At 38.0% G+C, this 20,584-nt stretch overlaps 1 protein-coding gene across 3 annotated transcripts in view; it reads left to right on the forward strand.

Moving 5' to 3' along the window:
• The window catches only part of strip2 (striatin interacting protein 2), a 166,690-nt gene that overhangs the window by 120,467 nt on the left and 25,639 nt on the right, over positions 1–20,584 (forward strand). For 2 of the 3 annotated variants that reach the window (XM_039760984.1, XM_039760986.1), the window contains 5 exons: positions 5,922–6,113; positions 6,347–6,397; positions 11,131–11,363; positions 12,466–12,531; positions 18,377–18,440. In XM_039760984.1, the coding sequence (XP_039616918.1) occupies positions 5,922–6,113; positions 6,347–6,397; positions 11,131–11,363; positions 12,466–12,531; positions 18,377–18,440 (606 nt within the window). The remainder of the gene's footprint in view (positions 1–5,921; positions 6,114–6,346; positions 6,398–11,130; positions 11,364–12,465; positions 12,532–18,376; positions 18,441–20,584) is intronic. The other variant, XM_039760985.1, reaches the window with a different exon arrangement.

A 20,584-nucleotide genomic window follows, 5' to 3' on the forward strand; every position in this document is an offset into this window, starting at 1 on the left:
CGGGAGAGGTAGCGCTCTGGCCACACTTGCTCCCCCGGTCTTCTCAGCGTGGAGGCGTCCCAGCCGAGCAAGAGCCCTACCACACGCTACAAAATCCAAAATTAAGTTTTGCTGGTTGTTATGCATTATGGTTTTCTTTAAAGTTTTGGTGTTAATACATTTTTCCTTGAGGTTGTTCTTACTTGTCCTGGTGTTTTGGAATATTTCAATTCCAAATACATCTTTATTTTACAGTTATTAAATGATTTTGAATCAGTCAGCGTATTTTAACATCATTTTGAGCACCTCTATTTTGAATGTTTACCATAACTTTCAACGTGATAACGATTGTCTCAGTTTGTGACCTTACTGGTATATATTTAGTAGGGTGTAGCTAGATATTCTTTACAACAAAAAAAATCTTTTTTAACAGCTGCGCCTTGTAGAAATAAGGGATCTGTGGGAAGTTTTATTTTTAATAATGCTGAATAAAGTTAACCACAAGGGGGAGTCACTGAGCCTCAAACCGCTGGCACTATCACCCAACACAGTTCTGGGTCCAAATAAATGGATTTTATTCTACTTCAACACTTTTTTACACAAACACCAGCCACAATACACAAATATAAATCCTCTCCTTCCACCTCCAGTACAGTGTCTCCCACTGCCTTCTGACTCAATAAAGTGAGGCTGCGGGCTTCCTTTTGCATTTGAATCCGGGAACTGCTTCCACAGTCAGGTCATAGGTTGTTCAGATCACCTCTGGGTCATGTGGAAACTGAGACAGTCCTCCCCTGGCAGCTCCCTCTGGCTGCACCCAAAGACCCTGTCAGGGCTGAGTTTCCAGAATCCAGTTCCCATGTCACCCTGCAGGTGTCCTAATTGGGCTCTGTCCTAAGGAACACTGTCACCTGTCATGTGGGGGAATGAACTGCTCCTGGCATGCACATTCACCCAGCCCATCCTGGCCAAAAAATCAAAGTGTACTAGAATATTTATTTTTAATCTAATTACAGAGTCTATTTATACATTTATTTGGATAAATAATCCTTGTGCAGCTCAATATCTTGCTTAGGAAATGCTTAGCTTATTTTAAACCTCTTTCTCCTCAACATGCAGATTTAATGATGGTTGCTGTCTATAAGGTTTCACCAGCTCTTGTACAGTCATATGAAAAAGTTTGGGAACCCCCAGCCTGCATAATAATTTACTCTACTTTCAACAAAAAAGATAACAGTGGTATGTCTTCCATTGCCTAGGAACATCTGAGTACTGGGGTGTTTTCCGAACAAAGATTTTTAGTGAAGCAGTATTTAATTGTATGAAATTAAATCAAATGTGAAAAACTGACTGTGCAAAAATGTGGGTACCCTTGTAATTTTGCTGATTTGAATGCAGAGGTAACTGCTCAATACTGATTACTTGCAACACCAAATTGGTTGGATTAGCTCATTAAGCCTGGAACTTTATAGAGTGGTGTGTCCAATCCTGAGAAAAGGTATTTAAGGTGGTCAATTGCAAGTTGTGCTTCCCTTTGACTCTCCTCTGAAGAGTGACAGCATGGGATCCTCAAAGCAACTCTCAAAAGATCTGAAAACAAAGATTGTTCAGTTACATATTATAAAAAAAAATATATTGGAAGGAGACGAAACGTGATTTTCTCGAAGACACTTTAACGACCCGCAAGGCAGTGAGAAAAAAGGACAGTTAACGCACAGGCTTTTAAATGATTGCCACACAGCACGACAAGCAGAATACACAGCTTGGCAGCAGCAAGACGGTGGCTGAATGGACCGTGTCTCCTTAGCGTGTGTTCAGCCCCCCTTCACAACCCAAGCGGCAGAGATGCAAAGTGGCTGGGGATATTTCTAACTGTGGTGCCATTGCAAGGACAAATGCTTGAATATCAGCTCTGCACACAACCAAAGCCTTTGCTCTCCTGTCAGCAACCCATTCACAGATCATTTCTTCCAGCTCAGGAAATAATGGTTGCCAACCTGATCCACACTTGCACTTTTTAGCATTTCCCTTGAAGGCCTGTTGACTGAGGTCATTGTACTCTACTCGACATTTTCGGGCCATTCGGATATCCTTTGCAGAAAGCAGTACGGTTTTTGCCCTGGGACTCCTCCACAACTCCTTTCTTGTACTCGATAGAATAGTTTTCTTTTTGCACTCATCTTGTCGGGGGGTCAAAATACCGGTATTATTTCCTGTTCATCTGTGTACATACGGTAGCGGTAGGCATTTATCGCACATCCAAAGGGGCCTGCGCAGGATTGTAACTAGGGCTTATTTTCGGAGTAGGGCTTATTTCCAGGGAAACACGGTAGCTTACCTCTCAGTAAAATAAAGGTTCAGTGTGTGATTTCATAATGTCAAGCATGTAAACCCAGAGAACCTTATTCATTTATTGCAACTACAGCCTGTTTCTCCTTCTGCTACCACACCATCAAAATTAGTAGACCATTACAATTCTGCTCTGTCTTCTGCCTTCAAAACACTAGCTCCCTTAAAAACATGGATTGCTTCATTTATTCACACTGCTCGCTGGTTTACACCTGAACTCCATCTGCTCAAAGCCATGGGCTGACAGTTGGAGCATCTCGCTAAGAAGACAGGTCTTGTTGTACATAAGAAAATGTATTCAGATCATATGTTAAAATACAAAAATGCTCTCTCTGTTGCCAAAACTGTATGCTGTTCTAACATAATCAATACAGGAGGGAAAAATACTAGAGCTCTTTTCTCCACAATGAATAGACTAATTACACCATTAGAAAATGTCACTCACCATAACCTCTGCTTTAATTTTTTGGATTTTTTCAACTCAAAAATTTAAAAAATCCACCAGCAACTTGATTTTTCTATTTCAGCAGAAAGTTACATACTTTCTACTATTGCCCATATGCCCTTACCAACCACCTTATTTTCAGCCATTATTCCCTTACCAACCACCTTTTTTCAGATTTCAGTTTACCAGATGAAAATGATATCCCGGAGCTTATAACAAAATCTAATTCTTCCACATGCCAATTGGATCCAATACCTACTGCTGTGTTAAGTCCTGTCTGTCACATATTTCCCCCATGAAAACTACTATAGTTAACTCTTACCTTACTACAGGCACGGTCCCCCCCCTCACTAAAAACGGCCTCAATTATTCCAATTCTGAAAAAATCCTGGCTTAATTTCCTTAACAATCATCAGCCTATTTCAAATGCTCCATTTATATCTAAAGTTCTCGAAAAGATAGTTGTCTCCCAGCTTCAGTCCCATCTTTCACAAAATAACCTTTTTGAACAGTTTCAATCTGGTTTTCGTCCTAATGTTGGGGAGCAGTGTGTTGCCGCACCCACTACACAACGAAACAACTCAGGATCCCGGTTGGCAACACCCAGGCAGATACGCAGTCCAGTCCCACCCTCTGGAAATTACCCTCTATCTGCTGCAGCCAGGTGTTACGTGGGCCTGGTCCAGCCACTTGGGTCCCCAACAATGAGGATTTTACGAGCCAGATCACCCTCAGGGAAATGTGCCACATGGCCGTAGTGCCGCAACTGACGCTCCCTCACAATTCAGATAAAGTGCCTCATTCGGGACTCAATGAGCAACCACTCATTCGACACAAAGTCAAACCAACAGTACCCAGGGATTTTCAGGAGAGACATAGTACCAAAGGAGTCCAGTCTTCGTCTCAGGTCTCTGGATAGCGTCCATGTCTTGCAACCATATAGCAAGACAGGAAGCACCAGGACTCTAAAGACTTGGACCTTCGTCCTTTAGCATAGATATTGGGAGTGCCGTACACCCCTTTCCAGCGATGTCATGACCCCCATGCTCTCCCAATCCGTCTACTGACTTCATAGGAAGAGTCACCAGAGACATGAATGTCACTGCCAAGGTAAGTAAACCTCTCAACAATATCAACACTCTCTCTGCAAACAGACACACTGCTGGTGGTTGTGCCCGAGGTCATTAAAGGCCTGGATCTTGGTTTTTATCCAGGACACTTGCAAGCCCAGACACTCAAACTCCTCACTCAGTCTCTCGAGAGCCCCGATCAGAGCTTCCATTGACTCCGTGAAGATCACAGCATCGTCCGCAAAGTCAAGATCCGTGAATTTCTCATCACCAATAGTTGCCCCACAGCCACTGGATCCCACAACCTTGCCCAACACCCAGTCCATACAAGCATTGAACAAAGTAGGAGCAAGAACACACCCCTGGTGAACCCCAGAATCAACTGGGAAAAATGCATAGGTCCTGCTTCCACTCTGCACAGCACTCGCAGTACCAGTGTTCAGGCCAGCCATGATATCCAGAAACCTCGAGGGGATCCTGCGAACCCTCAGGATGTCCCACAGGGCAGCTCGATCAACTGAGTCAAACGCTTTGCGAAAATCAACAAAGGCTGCAAAGAAACTCTGTCGATATTCGCGTTTGCACTCCATGAGAACCCTCAGTGCCAGGATGTGGCCGATGGTAGACTTCTTGGGCATAAAACCAGACTGTTCCTGTTGCTGGTAGGTGAGCAAGTGATCACGGATCCTATTGAGGACAACCCTAGCAAAGACCTTACCCGGCACCTAGAGCAATGTTATCCCATTGTAGTAGCTGCAATCCAGGAGATCACCCTTCCCTTTCCGGATAGGGATGACAAGTCCCATTTTCCTGTCAGTTGGGATGATGGCAGTCTCCCAAATGGAAGTAAAGATTGCTTGCAATGCCAGGAGGACAGCCTTACCCCCTGCCTGGAGAAGTTCACCCCGGATACCACAGATCCCTGCAGCCTATCAAATTAAATTCTCATTTACAAAAATTGCCCATGGTGCACCAAAAATGTGCATGGAACAAATGTGCACAGCGCATGGAATTTTATTTATCATATGTTTTATTGTTTTATTAGACTGAAAGAATAATGAGCCACTCTTGAATTCAGTTGCAGCAGAACAAATAACAAAATATTCTCAGATATCTAGGAAATGGACTCAAAAAATCACAGAAGAGAACATAATTTGGTTGAAATGATTTTCTGTTTAGAGTTTCACACTATTGGCAAAAAAAAGTAATCACACTCAGTTTCGTGAAAAAAGTACTAATACATTCACTAAATGGTATACTCAATTAATGTGTCTGTGAGCATATTGTTAGTTGCTTTGAATAGATTAAATAAATTAAAATAATTGTGTAATCTACCAGTGATATTACACTCTGTGCTAGTATCAATCAAAATTCACTGTTTTACTTTCTCTACAGGTCTTGTTTTGGTGCCTTTTACTATGTCATGTAAAGAAGGATTGCTGATGCCGCCCCTATATTTGATTTACTGGTTCTCTAAAATAAAGGCCTGGCGTCATTGTAGCATTACAGCATAATTCAACATGTGAAGTGTGCCGTTTAATTCTGATAGTTTCCTACTCTCAACTGCCTCATATCCATAGTAGAGGGGGCTGCTTTTTTGAAAGTGTAGCACACTTGTACAAATTACCCAGCAAATGAACTTAATCAAATACACTCACACACTGGCTCAGTGGTGGGGATAAAGTAGTAACTGTGTGATTTGTACTGTAGTTCAGCACCTTTGGTTACTAGGTCACACTGCCAACCATCGCTAATGACACTCAGTACATCTGTCTTAACCTACTGTACTTCTGTTCTGCTGTAAGGTACATCACTGTATCTAGAATGTTCACATTAATGGTTTTTGAATAGAAATAAAGATTGATTTATAAGGTCCGTTAGTGATTTATATTTATTGCTCTAATTTGTGTTCCTTTTAGGTTATGGAGGTAGGTAAAGCAACTTATTTCTTAGACTTGTATGGCTAGATTAGTTAAATTACTATCGAACTATAGTCTATCATTCATACAATATATTTAGCTATAAATGAGAAGTGACATTTTCTTCCTGATTTTAAAAAATTACTATTTGTTTTTTAGTTTACTTTGGGTGGCTTTGAAGATCTTCAGAAGTTAAAGATGAAACAGAGGGAGATCTTGGGTCTTCCACCTCTCCCTGAAGATAGCATCAAAGTGGTGAGAAGTATGAGAGCTGCTTCACCACCTGCTTCAGCTATGGAGCTTATTGAGCAACAGCAGCAGCAGCAGAAGAGAGGGCGTCGTAGTCGCAGGGTAAGGGAGATACATGTTTCCAGTATTAGTACATAAAATAAGCATGTACACGTATAGGTTTCAATTTCTATTTATGTGTATACGTACTGCATATACTTTTTTGTTTTTAAGAAAACAAGTATAAATTTGCAACTGCATAAACCTCCGTATGTGTAATATTCATTTAAGATTTAAAATTTTAAAGTACAACATTTGCTTTTCCTCCTTCACCCTTCCTCCTTTTATTTTGACAGATGGCCTTTACTGATAGTCTGGAGGGAGAGAATCCATTTTCAAGCAAACAGGTGTCCACACAAATGGCTCCCATGCATTTTGTTTCTGGCTGGTTGTGCACTTGTGAGCTTTTTTCATTAGGGTTGGCAATTTGAGCATTTATCAGTCGATCCCTACTTAACATTTTGTATACAATACACTCCTGAACATCAAAATTTTAAGTGAAAAAATTAGTGAAGGGCATTATTTCTTTAAAATCCTTTTATAATTTAAAGAAATTGAGGTTGGTTGCAATGGAAATATTTAAGATGTGTTTCCAAATAAAACATTTATCATCAAAAGTTCCATATAGTAAAATAATACATAAGTAAATATAATATATAAAGGCTGGATTTTGTTTCTTGACTAATTTTGTGTTGCATTTCAGCCCTCCACATCAAAAAATTCCATTTAATAATATGTGTTTAATAGTCATTTAGTTGCATTTTTTAACTATTATTTTCCTAGTAATATATGATTAATAGTAATAAAGATGTATATTCACACATACACATATTAAAAGTTAAAAATAGCTACAGTTGTGCTTGAAAGTTTGTGAACCCTTTAGAATTTTCTATATTTCTGCATAAATATGACCTAAAACATCATCAGATTTTCACTCAAGTCCTAAAAGTAGATAAAGAGAAACCGGTTAAACAAATGAGACAAATATTACATACTGTATTTGTGAGTGGCAAAAGTATGTGAACCTCTAGGATTAGCAATTAGTTTGAAGGTGAAATTAGAGTCAGGTGCTTTTCATCAATGGGATGACAATCAGGTGTGAGTGGCCACCCTGTGTTATTTAAAGAACAGGGATCTATCAAAGTCTGCTCTTCACAACACATGATTGTGGAAGTGTATCATGGCACGAACAAAGGAGATTTCTGAGGACCTCAGAAAAAGAGTTGTTGATGTTCATCAGGCTGGAAAAGGTTACAAAACCATCTCTAAAGAGTTTGGACTCCACTCATCCACAGTCAGACAGATTGTGTACATATGGAGGAAATTCAAGACCATTGTTACCCTCCCTAGGAGTGGTCGACCAACAAAGATCACTCCAAGCTCAAGGCTTGTAATAGTCTGTGAGGTCACAAAGGACCTCAGGGTAACTTCCAAACAACTGAAGGCCTCTCTCACATTGGCTAATGTTCATGTTCATGAGTCCACCATCAGGAGAACAGTGAACAACAATGGTGTGCATGGCAGGTTTGCAAGGAGAAAGGCACTCTTCTCCAAAAAAAACATTGCTGCTCATCTGCAGTTTGCTAAAGATCACGTGGACAAACCAGAAGGCTATTGGAAGAATGTTTTGTGGATAGATGAGACCAAAGTACTGTAGAACCTTCTGGTTTAAATTAAAGGGTTATGCTTGGAGAAAGGAACACTCTGCATTCCAGCATAAGAACCTTATCCCATCTGTGAAACATGGTGGTAGTAGTATCATGGTTTGGGCCTGTTTTGCTGCATCTGGGCCAGGACAGCTTGCCTTCATTGATGGAAAATGAATTCTGAATTATATCAGAGAATTCTAAAGGAAAATGTGAGGACATATGTCCATGAACTGAATCTCAAGAGAAGGTGGGTCATGCAGCAAGACAACGACCCTAAGTCGTTCTACCAAAGAATGGTTAAAGAAGAATAAATTTAATGTTTGGGAATGGACAAGTAAAAGTCCTGACCTTAATCCAATCGAAATGTTGAGGAAGGACCTGAAGCGAGCAGTTAATGTGAGGAATCCCACCAACATCCCAGAGTTAAAGCTGTTCTATACGGAGGAATGGGCTAAAAATCCTCGAAGCCGGTGTGCAGGAATTTTAAGAGTTACCGGAAATGTTTAGTTGCACTTTTTGCTGCAAAGGGGTGTTACACCAGATACTGAAAGCAAAGGTTCACATACTTTTGCCACTCACAAATATGTAATATTCGATCATTTTCCTTAATAAATAAATGACCAAGTATAATATTTTCGTCTCATTTGTTTAACTGGTTTCTCTTTATCTACTTTTAGGACTTGAGTGAAAATCTGATGATGTTTTAGGTCATATTTATGCAGAAATATAGAAAATTCTAAAGGGTTCACAAACTTTCAAGCACAACTGTATATATGTGGATAAACTTGAACTGGCAGATGAGAAAAAACTTCCCCACATTTTGTAAATAGTATTAATGGTAATGTTTAATATTAATGTATGCAACAGAGGTCTGCCCTCTGTTGCAAAAGCCTTTTATTATTTTTTTTTGTTGATTTTTCTTTTTTTATGTACGTCATTTAAGAACTTCATAGTGGCAGCAAAGCATATTATTTTCCCATACATTACCTTCCAGGAAGTTTGAAAACAAGCTAGTTTAGTTAGAATTTAAGTATAGTAGCTCACACTAGACAAAAGAAACTCAATCACAATATTTAGGGTATTAACTCTGCTTAAATATTGAATATAAATCGAAATCATTACTGAATGATTTATTTAAGAGATTGTTTTCTTGTTTTTTTGATTCAATGGACCTGATATTTTTTGTCTGTGAAAATGTCGGATTGATGGATTTTTTTTATCATACATTTGATTACATTTCTGTGAAAGCAATACTCTGGATAACAGACTATTAAATACAGTACTGTACAGTGTACTAAAAGGTATGCCTTGACCTACCACAAAGAAATCAATTATGTTAATCAGCCAATGCCTAATTTTAAAACTTATAAAGGGCTCTGAAAATATTTAAGAAATTTGGCCTTTCAGTATTGTTTTGCATTTTAATACTAGCAACAAAACAGTAAACCAGTAAATTCTTTTCACAGAAACCAATTGTTAGTATGTTACGTTTTAAATACATTAAAGTACTTAATACATTACTCACCATTGATTAAATTTTAAAGAGCTTCTTTAGTTTTCTGATTTCTCTGGCAGAACAGCTTTGGTTGAAATTGCTAAGAAATATCCAAGCACTCAAGGAAATACTGTAAAGCATGAAAAAGTATTTGTCAAGACCAAATGCTGCCTTACCATTCCATGTTGGCATATAAGCTGATATAATGGACTAGCCAAGTTGCTTTCAATTGACTCCTTTTCGTTACACAATACAAACCATTGTAATTTTGACCTTATCACAGAAACACACACACAGTAACTGTTTTGAGCCTACCCTGTCTCAGAGATATTAATAAAGCTTCATCATTGCTCAAATTTCAGTATCAGCATAAAGCCTAAAAGTGATAAATGATAACGGCCATATACTGTATAGGATTATGAAGGGCTCACTGTACATGTTACCTAAATTCAATTGAAATTGATACCAGATCAAAGTATGCATACAACGCCACACAGACATGCTTTATTTTTCCTGACTTATGTTTATTTATACCATGTAATTATAAGTTTGAATTATTCATAGTCAAGGTAATTAGTAATAATTATTTGAATTCTAAAATGTTTGATAATGCCAAAATTTGGATATATGAGAAAACAGGATGCAAAATGGTCAAAATATAAAACGTGAATCCAAATGACTCATTCATAGCTTTACTTCTTTTATTTGGCAGCATGGCAATATTTGGTTTTGTGGGTGATGATAGAATGAATCAATGCATGACTATAGTGTACCATAGAATTATTCAAATATTTGGAGAAAAGGGAGTGTGCTGGTGTCCAATTGATATTCAAAGTGGTATACAAATATGATGCATATTTACAATTTGGTAGTTATAATGATTCATTTTAAATATGACAGACGTTATTACCAATGGTGTCCCAGATTATTTAATTGTACACTTTTTTTTGAAAGCATTGGTACAGCTTGGATATACAACTTATACCTTTAAATTAAAAACAGGGATTTAAAAATTGTTTAAATAAAATTTCATTCTAAAATATTGTCGCACATGGATGAAGATGCATTACATTGTAAGTAATGTATTAGGAAAAAAAACAGTATAAATCAAGAGGTTTGGACTTTTTTAATTTAACAAAAACACATTTAAGGCAGTATAAAATATTTTTATACTTAAAATCACAAATAAAATATCAATGGTACAATATTTCCTGATAAATTGTTAAAAGAATTGTATCTATATTTAGGTGGTAAAAAGGGTCACACATTTCATAACGTGATATTAAAGTTCAATATTTTAATGTAGAATATTAAGGGCCAATAAATGGGTTTTACATTTAGGTAATGTTTATATTAATTATTTTGATTTTTAGTTTTTAAAATGATAATTGTCACTTGGAAACAATATTGCTTCCTCAGCTATGTCAGATTATAAATTTGAGACATATTGTTCAGATTCAGGAATGTATAAAAATTAAAGTTTTTATTCCATTAAACATAAATAACCATCTAACTTTTGATCTTTATTTTGAACTTTAGGGTAAGAAAGTAGCATGTCACCCTGGACTTATTTGCTTTTATCACTTGGTTTTATTTCACTTTTTGAAACTGGTAAACAGTGTATTTTTAAATGCTTGAATGCTGCTTTCCATATGGATAATGACATAATTGCTATTAAAGTATGCACTATTTTTAATAAGAACCTTTAAGCAGTTAAAAATGTTGTGCTTATTTATTGTCTCATAAAATTAATTAAGGCTTTTTTGCCAAACAACTGTTAAAAAATTTGCCTTTGGTATTGTGGAACTTAGATTTTCTTAAAGCAGCATTGCAGCTTTTGCCAGAAATATTGCATGCTGTGATTTTATTACTAAATAAGTAAAATCTTGAGTTGTTACATAATGGTACAGTTTTTAATTTTGTGCTAACATTGTAGCCTTTGATGAAGCAAGACAGTTTGGACACATACAATGAGCGTGACCCATTCAAAAATGATGATATTCGTGATGATGAGGAGGACAGTGAGGATGCAGACAGTGGAATAGAAGGAGAGGTGGATCCTCTAGACAGAGATGTCATCATTCAGCCTCCACCACCACCTCCACCACTTAAACCTCTGGCAGAAAGAATATCTTTTCCGAAGGGACTTCCCTGGGCACCAAAAGTAAGGTATGATTTATCATAAATTCACTAAGTATACCTCTCTTAATTTTTATCTTAGTTTAATTTAGGAAGTACAATATAATAACAGAACACAACCTAATCAAATAAATAACATAGCAAGTACAATTGTATGCTCTCAAGACAATCCATGAAACTCTGCTCTGTTTATATCTTTGACAGCCTTTTAAAAGTCTGTAAGAATAAATTGATCATATGTGGACTGAAGTTTAGCTGTTTGGCTCCATGTGCATAAAATTAAAAGTCCATCCATCCATTATTCAACCCGCTATAAACAAACCCCAGGCACTGTACTTGTTTAATAGAAATAACCTTTCATCTTTGGAATTATATAAATGAATAGAAAATTGTCTGCCTTGTATAAAAAGTGTAAATATCTGTCAGGGTTAATAGAGGTGTTAATTAAAATGCCGGGATCGACTTAAATGTATTTTAGGTGCATGTGGCAAGCCCTCGCTTACCCACATACTTTTGTGTATTTAAATGCATGTAGTTTATTAAACAGGTTAAACATTAATAGCTTTTTGAGTAGTCTAGGTGGAGCTGTACAGAATGAAGAGGTGCTGCCTCATAATATCTGATCCTAGTTTGAATTTTTTCTGGAATACTACATTTGAGGAAAATTCATGCCCTTCCCTTGCTAATGTATTCATCCATTTTTCTCTGGGTTCTCTCCAAACTCCAAAACATGCTGTTAGCTGTTAGGCTGACTAAAAATCGTCAAATTGTACAAAAAGCCTTTTTATGTGAGCGAGTGAATGTACCTTGTGTTATGCTGTTGTCCTGTTCTACTATAGCATTTGTTGCTGCTAGACTAGGTTCTAACTCTGTGTGCTTAACCCTGTACTGTAACAGTGCAGTACAAAAAATTATATTATGACAAATATGAGTGCTTGTTTGTGGATGAAATGTGCCCAACCATATTTTTTGGGATTCAAATTCAAAATAACAGGTATATCCTGTTATTATCCATTAGTTTAATTCTGTTAACGTTCAGTTAGACCCTGTAGTGACTGCTTAAATAAAAATATGATTATTTCTACTCCTCTGTCTCTTAAGCATGCCCTCTATGGTCTCTTTTTTTAAACAGAGAAAAAGACATAGAGCAATTTCTGGAAACAAGCAGAAATAAATTTATTGGCTTCACTCTTGGAAAGTGAGTATGCATTTCTCCATATTATGAATAGATAGAGGAACAATTCAAAATGTACAAAATTCTCAAAATGCAGTTTTTTCACAAAAGAGAAATAAAATGGTGTTGTACAAGAAATGTGCTATTTGTTAACTTTCTGTATACTGTAATGGATTTACTGGTAAAATATTCTTATTATTCTGATTACTTCTGAAATGTGAGAAAAGCATTAGCAGGTTTTAATGCTGAAATGTAATTTAAGGAATAGACACACAACTCTAATTTCTTACTGCGATCTTGTTCCCGCAACCTTTAAAAACAAATATACCAGAACTTTTTAGAATTGCATATTAATAAACAGTTCTTAAATAAGAGGACTTACCTGCCAAACATCGAAATGGCATTTTGCGCCGACACTTTGTAAAGACACACATCTCATCAAAGTCAACATATGACAACAGCTACAGATATTACTATGAAACAAGTTAGCCTGCACCTTTACCCATGTTTAATTTCTCAAGTAAACCAAGAATAACCAGAAGAAGCATGCATTATGTTATATCAAGTAAACTGTGGGGTATAATTCATAGAATGCAGGTATACATGATTCAGCTAGTGTATTCTTCAATGAAGATTGGATGTTGTTTAAAATATAAAGAATTCTGTCTAATTTTAATGTGAATTTGTTTAAAAAGGAAGTTAATGTATGTGATTACTTCACTGAAAATTTCAATAAGAGCTCATGGAACAAGCATACCTGATAATGGAGGCTAGATTTTTCACACCTTGCCTTGTAATAACCTCTTAGTCCTAATAAACCCTACAACATATGAGTATGATAGCTAGAATTGTATATAAATGATATGTTTGGATTTTCATAAGTGGAAATTCCAGTCAACATGTATCCTTTACAGTAGATAAAACCACCTAGCAGTGAAAAACAGCAGTTGAACAATCTCAATACAGTTCAGTGTTAGGAATGGTTAAGTTGTTTTTCCATCAGCAGTGATCTCAGCCATAAGTGTGCCAAGAGCATCTTGTTTCCACTTCCTTCTCAATGCTGTCTGTGTACAAATTCAAATATGCCTTTGTTCTGCAACATGCCTGTAGCTAACAAAGCAACCAGGTCAATGGGAGAGATTATGGGCATATAGCTAGGATAGGATTTTATGTAAGTGCTGCTTGCTGAAAGCATAGCAGGTTTCAGTTTTCATTTAATTATCCACTGTACTATATATAGACAATGAAAAAATGAGTGATTGTTTTGAAAGTTTTCTCTATATTCATTGATGCCTATACATTTTATATTCTCCTAGTTTTAAGTTTTTTTATTGCCCAACCTTATACATGCTCCCCAGAGGTCATTACATTGTCTTATAGAAACAGATAGAGCCATCATCAAACACTGCCAAAAAAACAGTGCACCACTACTAGTGCTGTGATTGCCAGTTGGTGTTGACTGTGTTGCCAACAGTTGGATTTTCCCGTTAAGAGTAGGGTGCTAATTTACAATACAGTGTTAGTACACACCATCTCTATAATTTGTGCTTACACAAGCAGTAGCTCAGTCGGTAGAGCGGGTTGTCCAGCAATCGGAGGGTCGCAGGTTCGATCCTGGCTCCCGACATGAGAATGCAGCTGTTGTGTCCTTGGGCAAGACACTTAACCTACCTTGCCTGCTGGTGGTGGTCGGAAGGATTGGTGGCGCCAGTGTTCGGCAGCCTCACTTCTGTCAGTGTGCCCCAGGGCAGCTGTGGCTACATAGTAGCTTATCATCACCAGTGTATGAATGTGTGTGTGAATGGGTGAATGACTGTTGTGTTGTAAAGCGCCTAAAGGGGTTCTTGAACTCTAGTTAGGTGCTATATCAAATACAGGCCATTTACCATTTTTTACCATTTACATGGCATGAAACCAATGATCTGATATATAAATAATGTAGTTCTTTAAATAGGTGTTATTATTTACCTCCTTTCTGTTCACAATCATTTTTAAATATGTGTGTGTACACTGATGTCTGTTAGGTTTCTAACCTCACATACTGTAACATTGTATGAATATTGTTCAGAGTTCTAATATGTGCAGGATGTTCCAGGCATGCTAAATAGACATTACATAGCCTTATCAGATCCAAAAAAAAGATAAGGACCTGTTCATTTAAGTATTTTTCTTTGTTTGTCTCAAAACAATTCCTCTTGTCAAAATGTCATTAGACATATAAAGTAATAAACTATTTCTACAATAGTGCTGGCGAATTGTGTTTTTTTGGTAATATTTACAAGTTATGCCTGATATTTTTAACCCTCTGGATTCTTTCTTTTATGTTTTTAAATGTTATTATAGTTCATCTTCTGTTACAAGAGTCTTTACTTTTACAGTTTAAAAAAATTTGAATCGATTGTTAAACAATGAAGAATATGTGAAATTATTTTAACATGCATTTATAAAAGAAAAACAGTACTGTACCTCTAACACAGTATAAAAAATAAAACAAGCATCACTATTATATATTTATTTAGATATGAACTGCATGCTTTAGTGCATTTTTAAAGTTTGATGTTTGCAAAGTTGGGTTACCATAGTAATGAACTATGGAATAATGTAAAATTTCCCAACTGAAATCCTCAGTATTTCATTTCTGTGGATACATTGTCCATATGAGCTGGGGGGGCTGGGGGGCACTGATGCAAATTTACAAAAGCCAGTTCTGATATAAAAATAGTTTGGTAGTAAATATCACAAACCTTGACATCCATGTAAAGAACAAAGACATGGAGAAAAAAAGTTGCATTGTTTATCTTTGATTTTATTGAAATCAGAGAAATTGTTTATTAATTTGTTAAAAAAAATAATATTTCAACAAATGTTTTGTTACCTGTTAATGTTTAAGTGTGGTAAATTGTGGTAGATTTGAAGGAGCTTAAATTCTGGAGATAAGGCTCAGTACGATATGATGTGAATGCAACCAAATAGTAAGGCAAAATGAAGCTAATTTTCCATGAATTTGATCCTTATTTGATAACTCACTCAAATATAGATGTAAATGCACCTATTGAGGGATTCCAAGCATTCCAGCAATAGTATGACTCATTGTATAAGAAAAAAAAACTCTGCAGTGTTCATTTTGGAAGATTTTAGTGAAATTCGCAGTACTGTAAATAGTTCACACAAAGTAAGGAAAAAAGTTGATAATATACGCTAGCAAAAGGGGAGTTTCTTGTCTATGGTATTCCGCTTGAGGCTTAAGTATCTATGTTATCTCATGTTATCTTATTTGAATGGTTAGAATACTATATGACTTTAATGCCTGTCTGATAACTGTTCATGTTTTTCTCTAGCTGTCTAAACTGTCTAAACTCTATTGTCTAAATACAGAAATATAGCAGAGCATTAAGAACATTCCATTAAATTGTTAGCTTATGTGTTGGTGTTACCAGTGTTCCCAGAAGGAGGTGCTTCATCTCGCAGGGCACCCTAGATATCATTGAAAGTAGTCATAGTGCACGGCTCAGTGGCAACTCTGGTCTGTACCGGGAACTGAGAAGGATGGCTGGGAGGGCTCTGAGGGCAGATAAAGAGGCGTTTGTTAGAGGAATCTGTGAGCAAGTGACACACCCTCTGTGGTCTAGTGACCCACATCCTGCTTACAGAGGATTCGAAGCATTATGTAACATCTAAATCTGTTCCTCGGAGAGTCACAGTCAGGGCAGCTGATGGAACGGTCCTTAGTGGATGACATTGCAGTTGTGACCCACTGGGCTGGCTACTTTGAGCAGTTGGAACTCTCTGGGTCCATGGTTCTTGAGGCTGATCGTCCAATTAGCTGTGAACCAGTCTCACTGAGATTGCACAGGTGGTGAACCAGCAGAGGTGAGAAAGGCTGTAGGGATCTGTGGTATCCGGGGTGAACTTCTTCAGACAAGTAGTAAGGCTGTCCTCCTGGAATTGCAAGCAATCTTTGCTTTCATTTGGGAGACTGGCATCATCCCAACTGACTGGAAGATGGGACTTGTTGTCCCTATCTGGATTGCAGCAGCTACAGTGGTATAACACTGCTCTCGGTTCCAGGTAACGTCCTTGCTAGGGTCATCCTGAATAAGATCCGTGATCACCTGCTCACTTACCAGCAACCGAAACAGTCTGGTTTTATGCTTAAGAAGTCTACCATCGACCACATCCTGGCACTGAGGGTTCTCATGGAGTGCAAACGCAAATAACGGCAGAGTTTCTTTGCAGCCTTTGTTGATTTTCGCAAAGCTTTCGACTCAGTTGATCAAGTTGCCCTGAGGGACATCCTGAGGATTCACGGGATCCCCTCGAGGTTGCTGGATATCATGGCCGGCCTGTAGACTGGTACTGTGAGTGCTGTGCAGAGTGGAGGCAGGACCTGCGTTTTTCCCAGTTGATTCTGGGGATCGTCAGGGGTGTGTTCTTACTCCTACTTTGTTCAATGCTTGTATGAACTGGGTTTTGGGCAAGGTTGTGGGGTCCAGAAGCTGTGGGGCATCTGTTGGTGAAGAAAGGTTCACGGATTTTGACTTTGCTGACGAAGCTATGATCTTCGCGGAGTTAATGGAGGCTCTGATTGGGGTGCGCGTGAGACTGAGAGAGGAGTCTGAGTGTTTGGGCTTGCGAGTGTCCTGGATAAAAACCAAGATCCAGGCCTTTACTGACCTCTTGGGCACAGCCATCAGCAGTGTGTCTGTTTGTGGAGAGAGTGTTGACCTTGTTGAGAGGTTTGCTTCCCTTGGCAGTGACATTCATGTCTCTGGTTACTCTTCCTATGAAGTCAGTAGATGGATTGGGAGAGCATGAGGGTCAAGAGATCGCTGGAAAGGGGTGTGTGGCGCTCCCGATTTCTATGCAAAAGGACGAAGGTTCAAGTCTTTAGAGTCCTGGTGCTTCCTGTCTTGCTATATGGTTGCGAGACATGGACGCTATCCAGTAACCTGAGATGAAGACTGGACTACTTTGGTACTGTGTCTCCCTGGAAAATCCTTGGGTACCTTTGGTTTGACTTTGTGTTGAATGAGTGGTTGCTCATGGAGTTCTGAATGAGGCACATTACCTGCATTGTGAGGGAACGTTATTTACGGCACTATGGCCATGTGGCGCATTTCCCTGAGGGTGATCCAGCTCGTAAGATCCTCACTGTTGGGGAGCCAAGTGGCTGGACCAGGCCAAGGGGTCGCACACGTAACACCTGGCTGTGGCAGATAGAGGGTCATTTCCAGAGGGTGGGACTGGACCGTGTGTCTGCCTGGGGGGTTGCAAACTGGTACCCCGAGTTATTTTGTTGTGTAGTGGGCACGGCAATGCACTATACTAGTACATGTTCCCCAACTTGACTTAACTTGGGGTCAACAGAATCTTCCATTATTTGTGTGAAGGCTATATTATTTTGAGATTAATCACAAACATAGGTAAACTTAAGTAAATATACTATTAATATTATGTTAAGAGATTTGGCTCTTACAATAGATGAAAAACAGGAGCATGACACTAAAATAAGATCTTCAATGGAAAACTTAAATTACCATCGCACCCCAAAGAGAATAATCTAGCGTATACCAGTTGCAGCACAGTATATGCAGAAATTTCTGTGGGTAAAGGCCAAGGGCAGAAACCACTGCTTAATGTGTGTGACCTTCAAGCCCTTAGGTTGTATTGCATTAGAAACTGTCATGTTACCGTGACGGACATAGCCACATGGGCTAGGGAGTACTTTGGGAAATCATTGTCGCTTAACACAGTCTGCCTGTTGTAATGCTGCACAAAGCTTTTCTTTTATGCTTTTAGGATTTGGTGCAAGCTGCATTGATTAATCAATTTTAATATACATTGATTTAAGTTTGCTTGTTATTTGCAGTGATACAGAGACTCTGGTAGGATTGCCAAGGCCCATTCATGAAAGTGTGAAAACCTTAAAGCAGGTAAAGTTCTAAATTTTTTTAGAAAATGTGGTTGAAACTTATACATGCGGGAAAAAGGAAAACCTTTTAAAAAATTATTAGTATTACAGTATATGACCAACAACCTCAATAAGGCTAACTCTTTGTGCTCCAGTATTTCAACACCATACAAAAAAAAACGTGAAGCATGGTAAAACAGAATTTAATGTGCTAAATTTTAAGAGATTACAATACAGTATGATCCTAATGATTGTACATCTTCCATACCCACTAATCTAAGGCTGCACAAGGCTTAATCTAAACTTGGATGTATCATTAGTTCATTGCAAAGAACGAGTGGTTGATACATTTAACATATATAGTATGCCCAGTTCATCAAATATAAACTAAATAAATGCCTGAATAATTGGAAAAAATTAAACAGAACTGTTGTGTGTTTTTAAACATTCCTCTTTTATTAATGTAAGAACATAGGAAACAAATAGTCAATAGAGTATAGCAAAACATAGCCTACCTTTCCTGTTCACGTTTCCTCTTTTTTTTTTTTTTTTTTTTTGAAATGCTGCTTTCCAGTATAGAACTTGACGCATCGCTCCATTTTTGTCTGTCTGTCTTTGTATATATGATTTATCATATTCATCATTTTATTCGCCCTTTCCTAATGATGGTTGCAGTGGTAACACACTGAATTGGACTGATCAGTCCACCCTATGCACAGCAATTTTCTCCAGTTTCTCTTCAGGATTTCCCAGAGATTACTAGGCCAATAGAGAAATATAATCCCTCCAGTGTGCCCTGAGTACACTCCACTGGCTTCTTCTAATATGCTGCACCTGGCACATCTTGATCTGAGGAAGATTCCATATTAGAAACTGTGACATAGTTAATGTCAAACTTTAAAAGGCTGGTTTGAAATTACAGAAAAGAAACCAGGTGTTACTGATATAATAGTATATAAATGCATTTACTTAATTTACGTAAAGCTTTTAGTTCCATTAGATATACCTGAAATTGTTTTTTGTTCAGTTTTCCATACTTTCTTCCTTGATAACACATAGTGGTGTAATTCAGATTAATGGGATATGTTTGTACTTGCTCGATTATAACATTATTCATAATTGTACAGGTGAAAGTCATTGCCAGAAGTTACAGGTTTCAATCAAATTGCCATGGTTTTACCAGGGTTGGCTTTACCACCTCTAATTTTTATTCTTTTTATTCATTTGTGCTGTTTTTTTTTTTTTGTTTTTTATGTTATTGTATATGTTTTTTATTTCCATATTAGGTGTGTTTGCATATAATGTGATAAGCACTGTGATAGTATGGGTCAATTCCATGCTACCGGGTCCTTCTGGTAGCCTCTTGAACCCACCACTGTTTGTTCTGTAACCAAGCCAGGCAGATGAAGACACATCCATACAGCAATGGGTAGGATAAAAAGTACAACAGTGCTTTTTACTAGGAATCCAAAAAATAAAAGTGTCCAAATTAAAGTGCAGTGTAGTATCAATCCATAAATAATCCATAAAATCAAATGCAGACAGTGAAGGTAGAATCCATCCAATAAATATTACATTAAAAAACCCGAGGTTAACATCCGAGAGACTGCTCACTGTTTCTTAAAACTTGTGTGTCCCAATGCTGCCTTTTAAAAGCCAACGTCTCCTCGGCTTATCCCACATGGAATCTAGCAACTGAGGAAACACCCAACTGACAGATGCAGTTAACCGTATTATACAGGCTTGGGTCCCCATTGCTGGGACCTCCGCAACCATGGGGTGCTATGCCAAGCCACATACATCCTCCGCCACCTGTCCATCAGCATCAGTTGCTCCTACTCCCTGGCAATCGCTCAGTAGGAGCGCCTTCTCTTCGGCCTCAGGCTCCTCACCCTGAGGCTCTGCTCCCGACCACCTGCCTATTCTGAATGGGCTCACGCTCTCTATCTCCTGTTTCTCTTCACATTTTTCCTTTCCATTCCTTTTAACCGCCATGCTTTCTTTATCTAGTCGCTCAATCGCTCAGTGGCCAGTCTGTTTTATTCTATTTCTTCTGAGCTTGTTTCAGTTTTTTTTCTCTCTGCCCTTTGCCATGCCAACTCATCCCGTGGGTGCAGCGCCTCATTCACAGACCACGGAAAGCTAATGGAGCAATCAAGACAGACC

Source organism: Polypterus senegalus, chromosome 8, assembly GCF_016835505.1.
Source record: "Polypterus senegalus isolate Bchr_013 chromosome 8, ASM1683550v1, whole genome shotgun sequence".
NCBI classification, from domain to species: Eukaryota; Metazoa; Chordata; class Cladistia; order Polypteriformes; family Polypteridae; genus Polypterus; species Polypterus senegalus.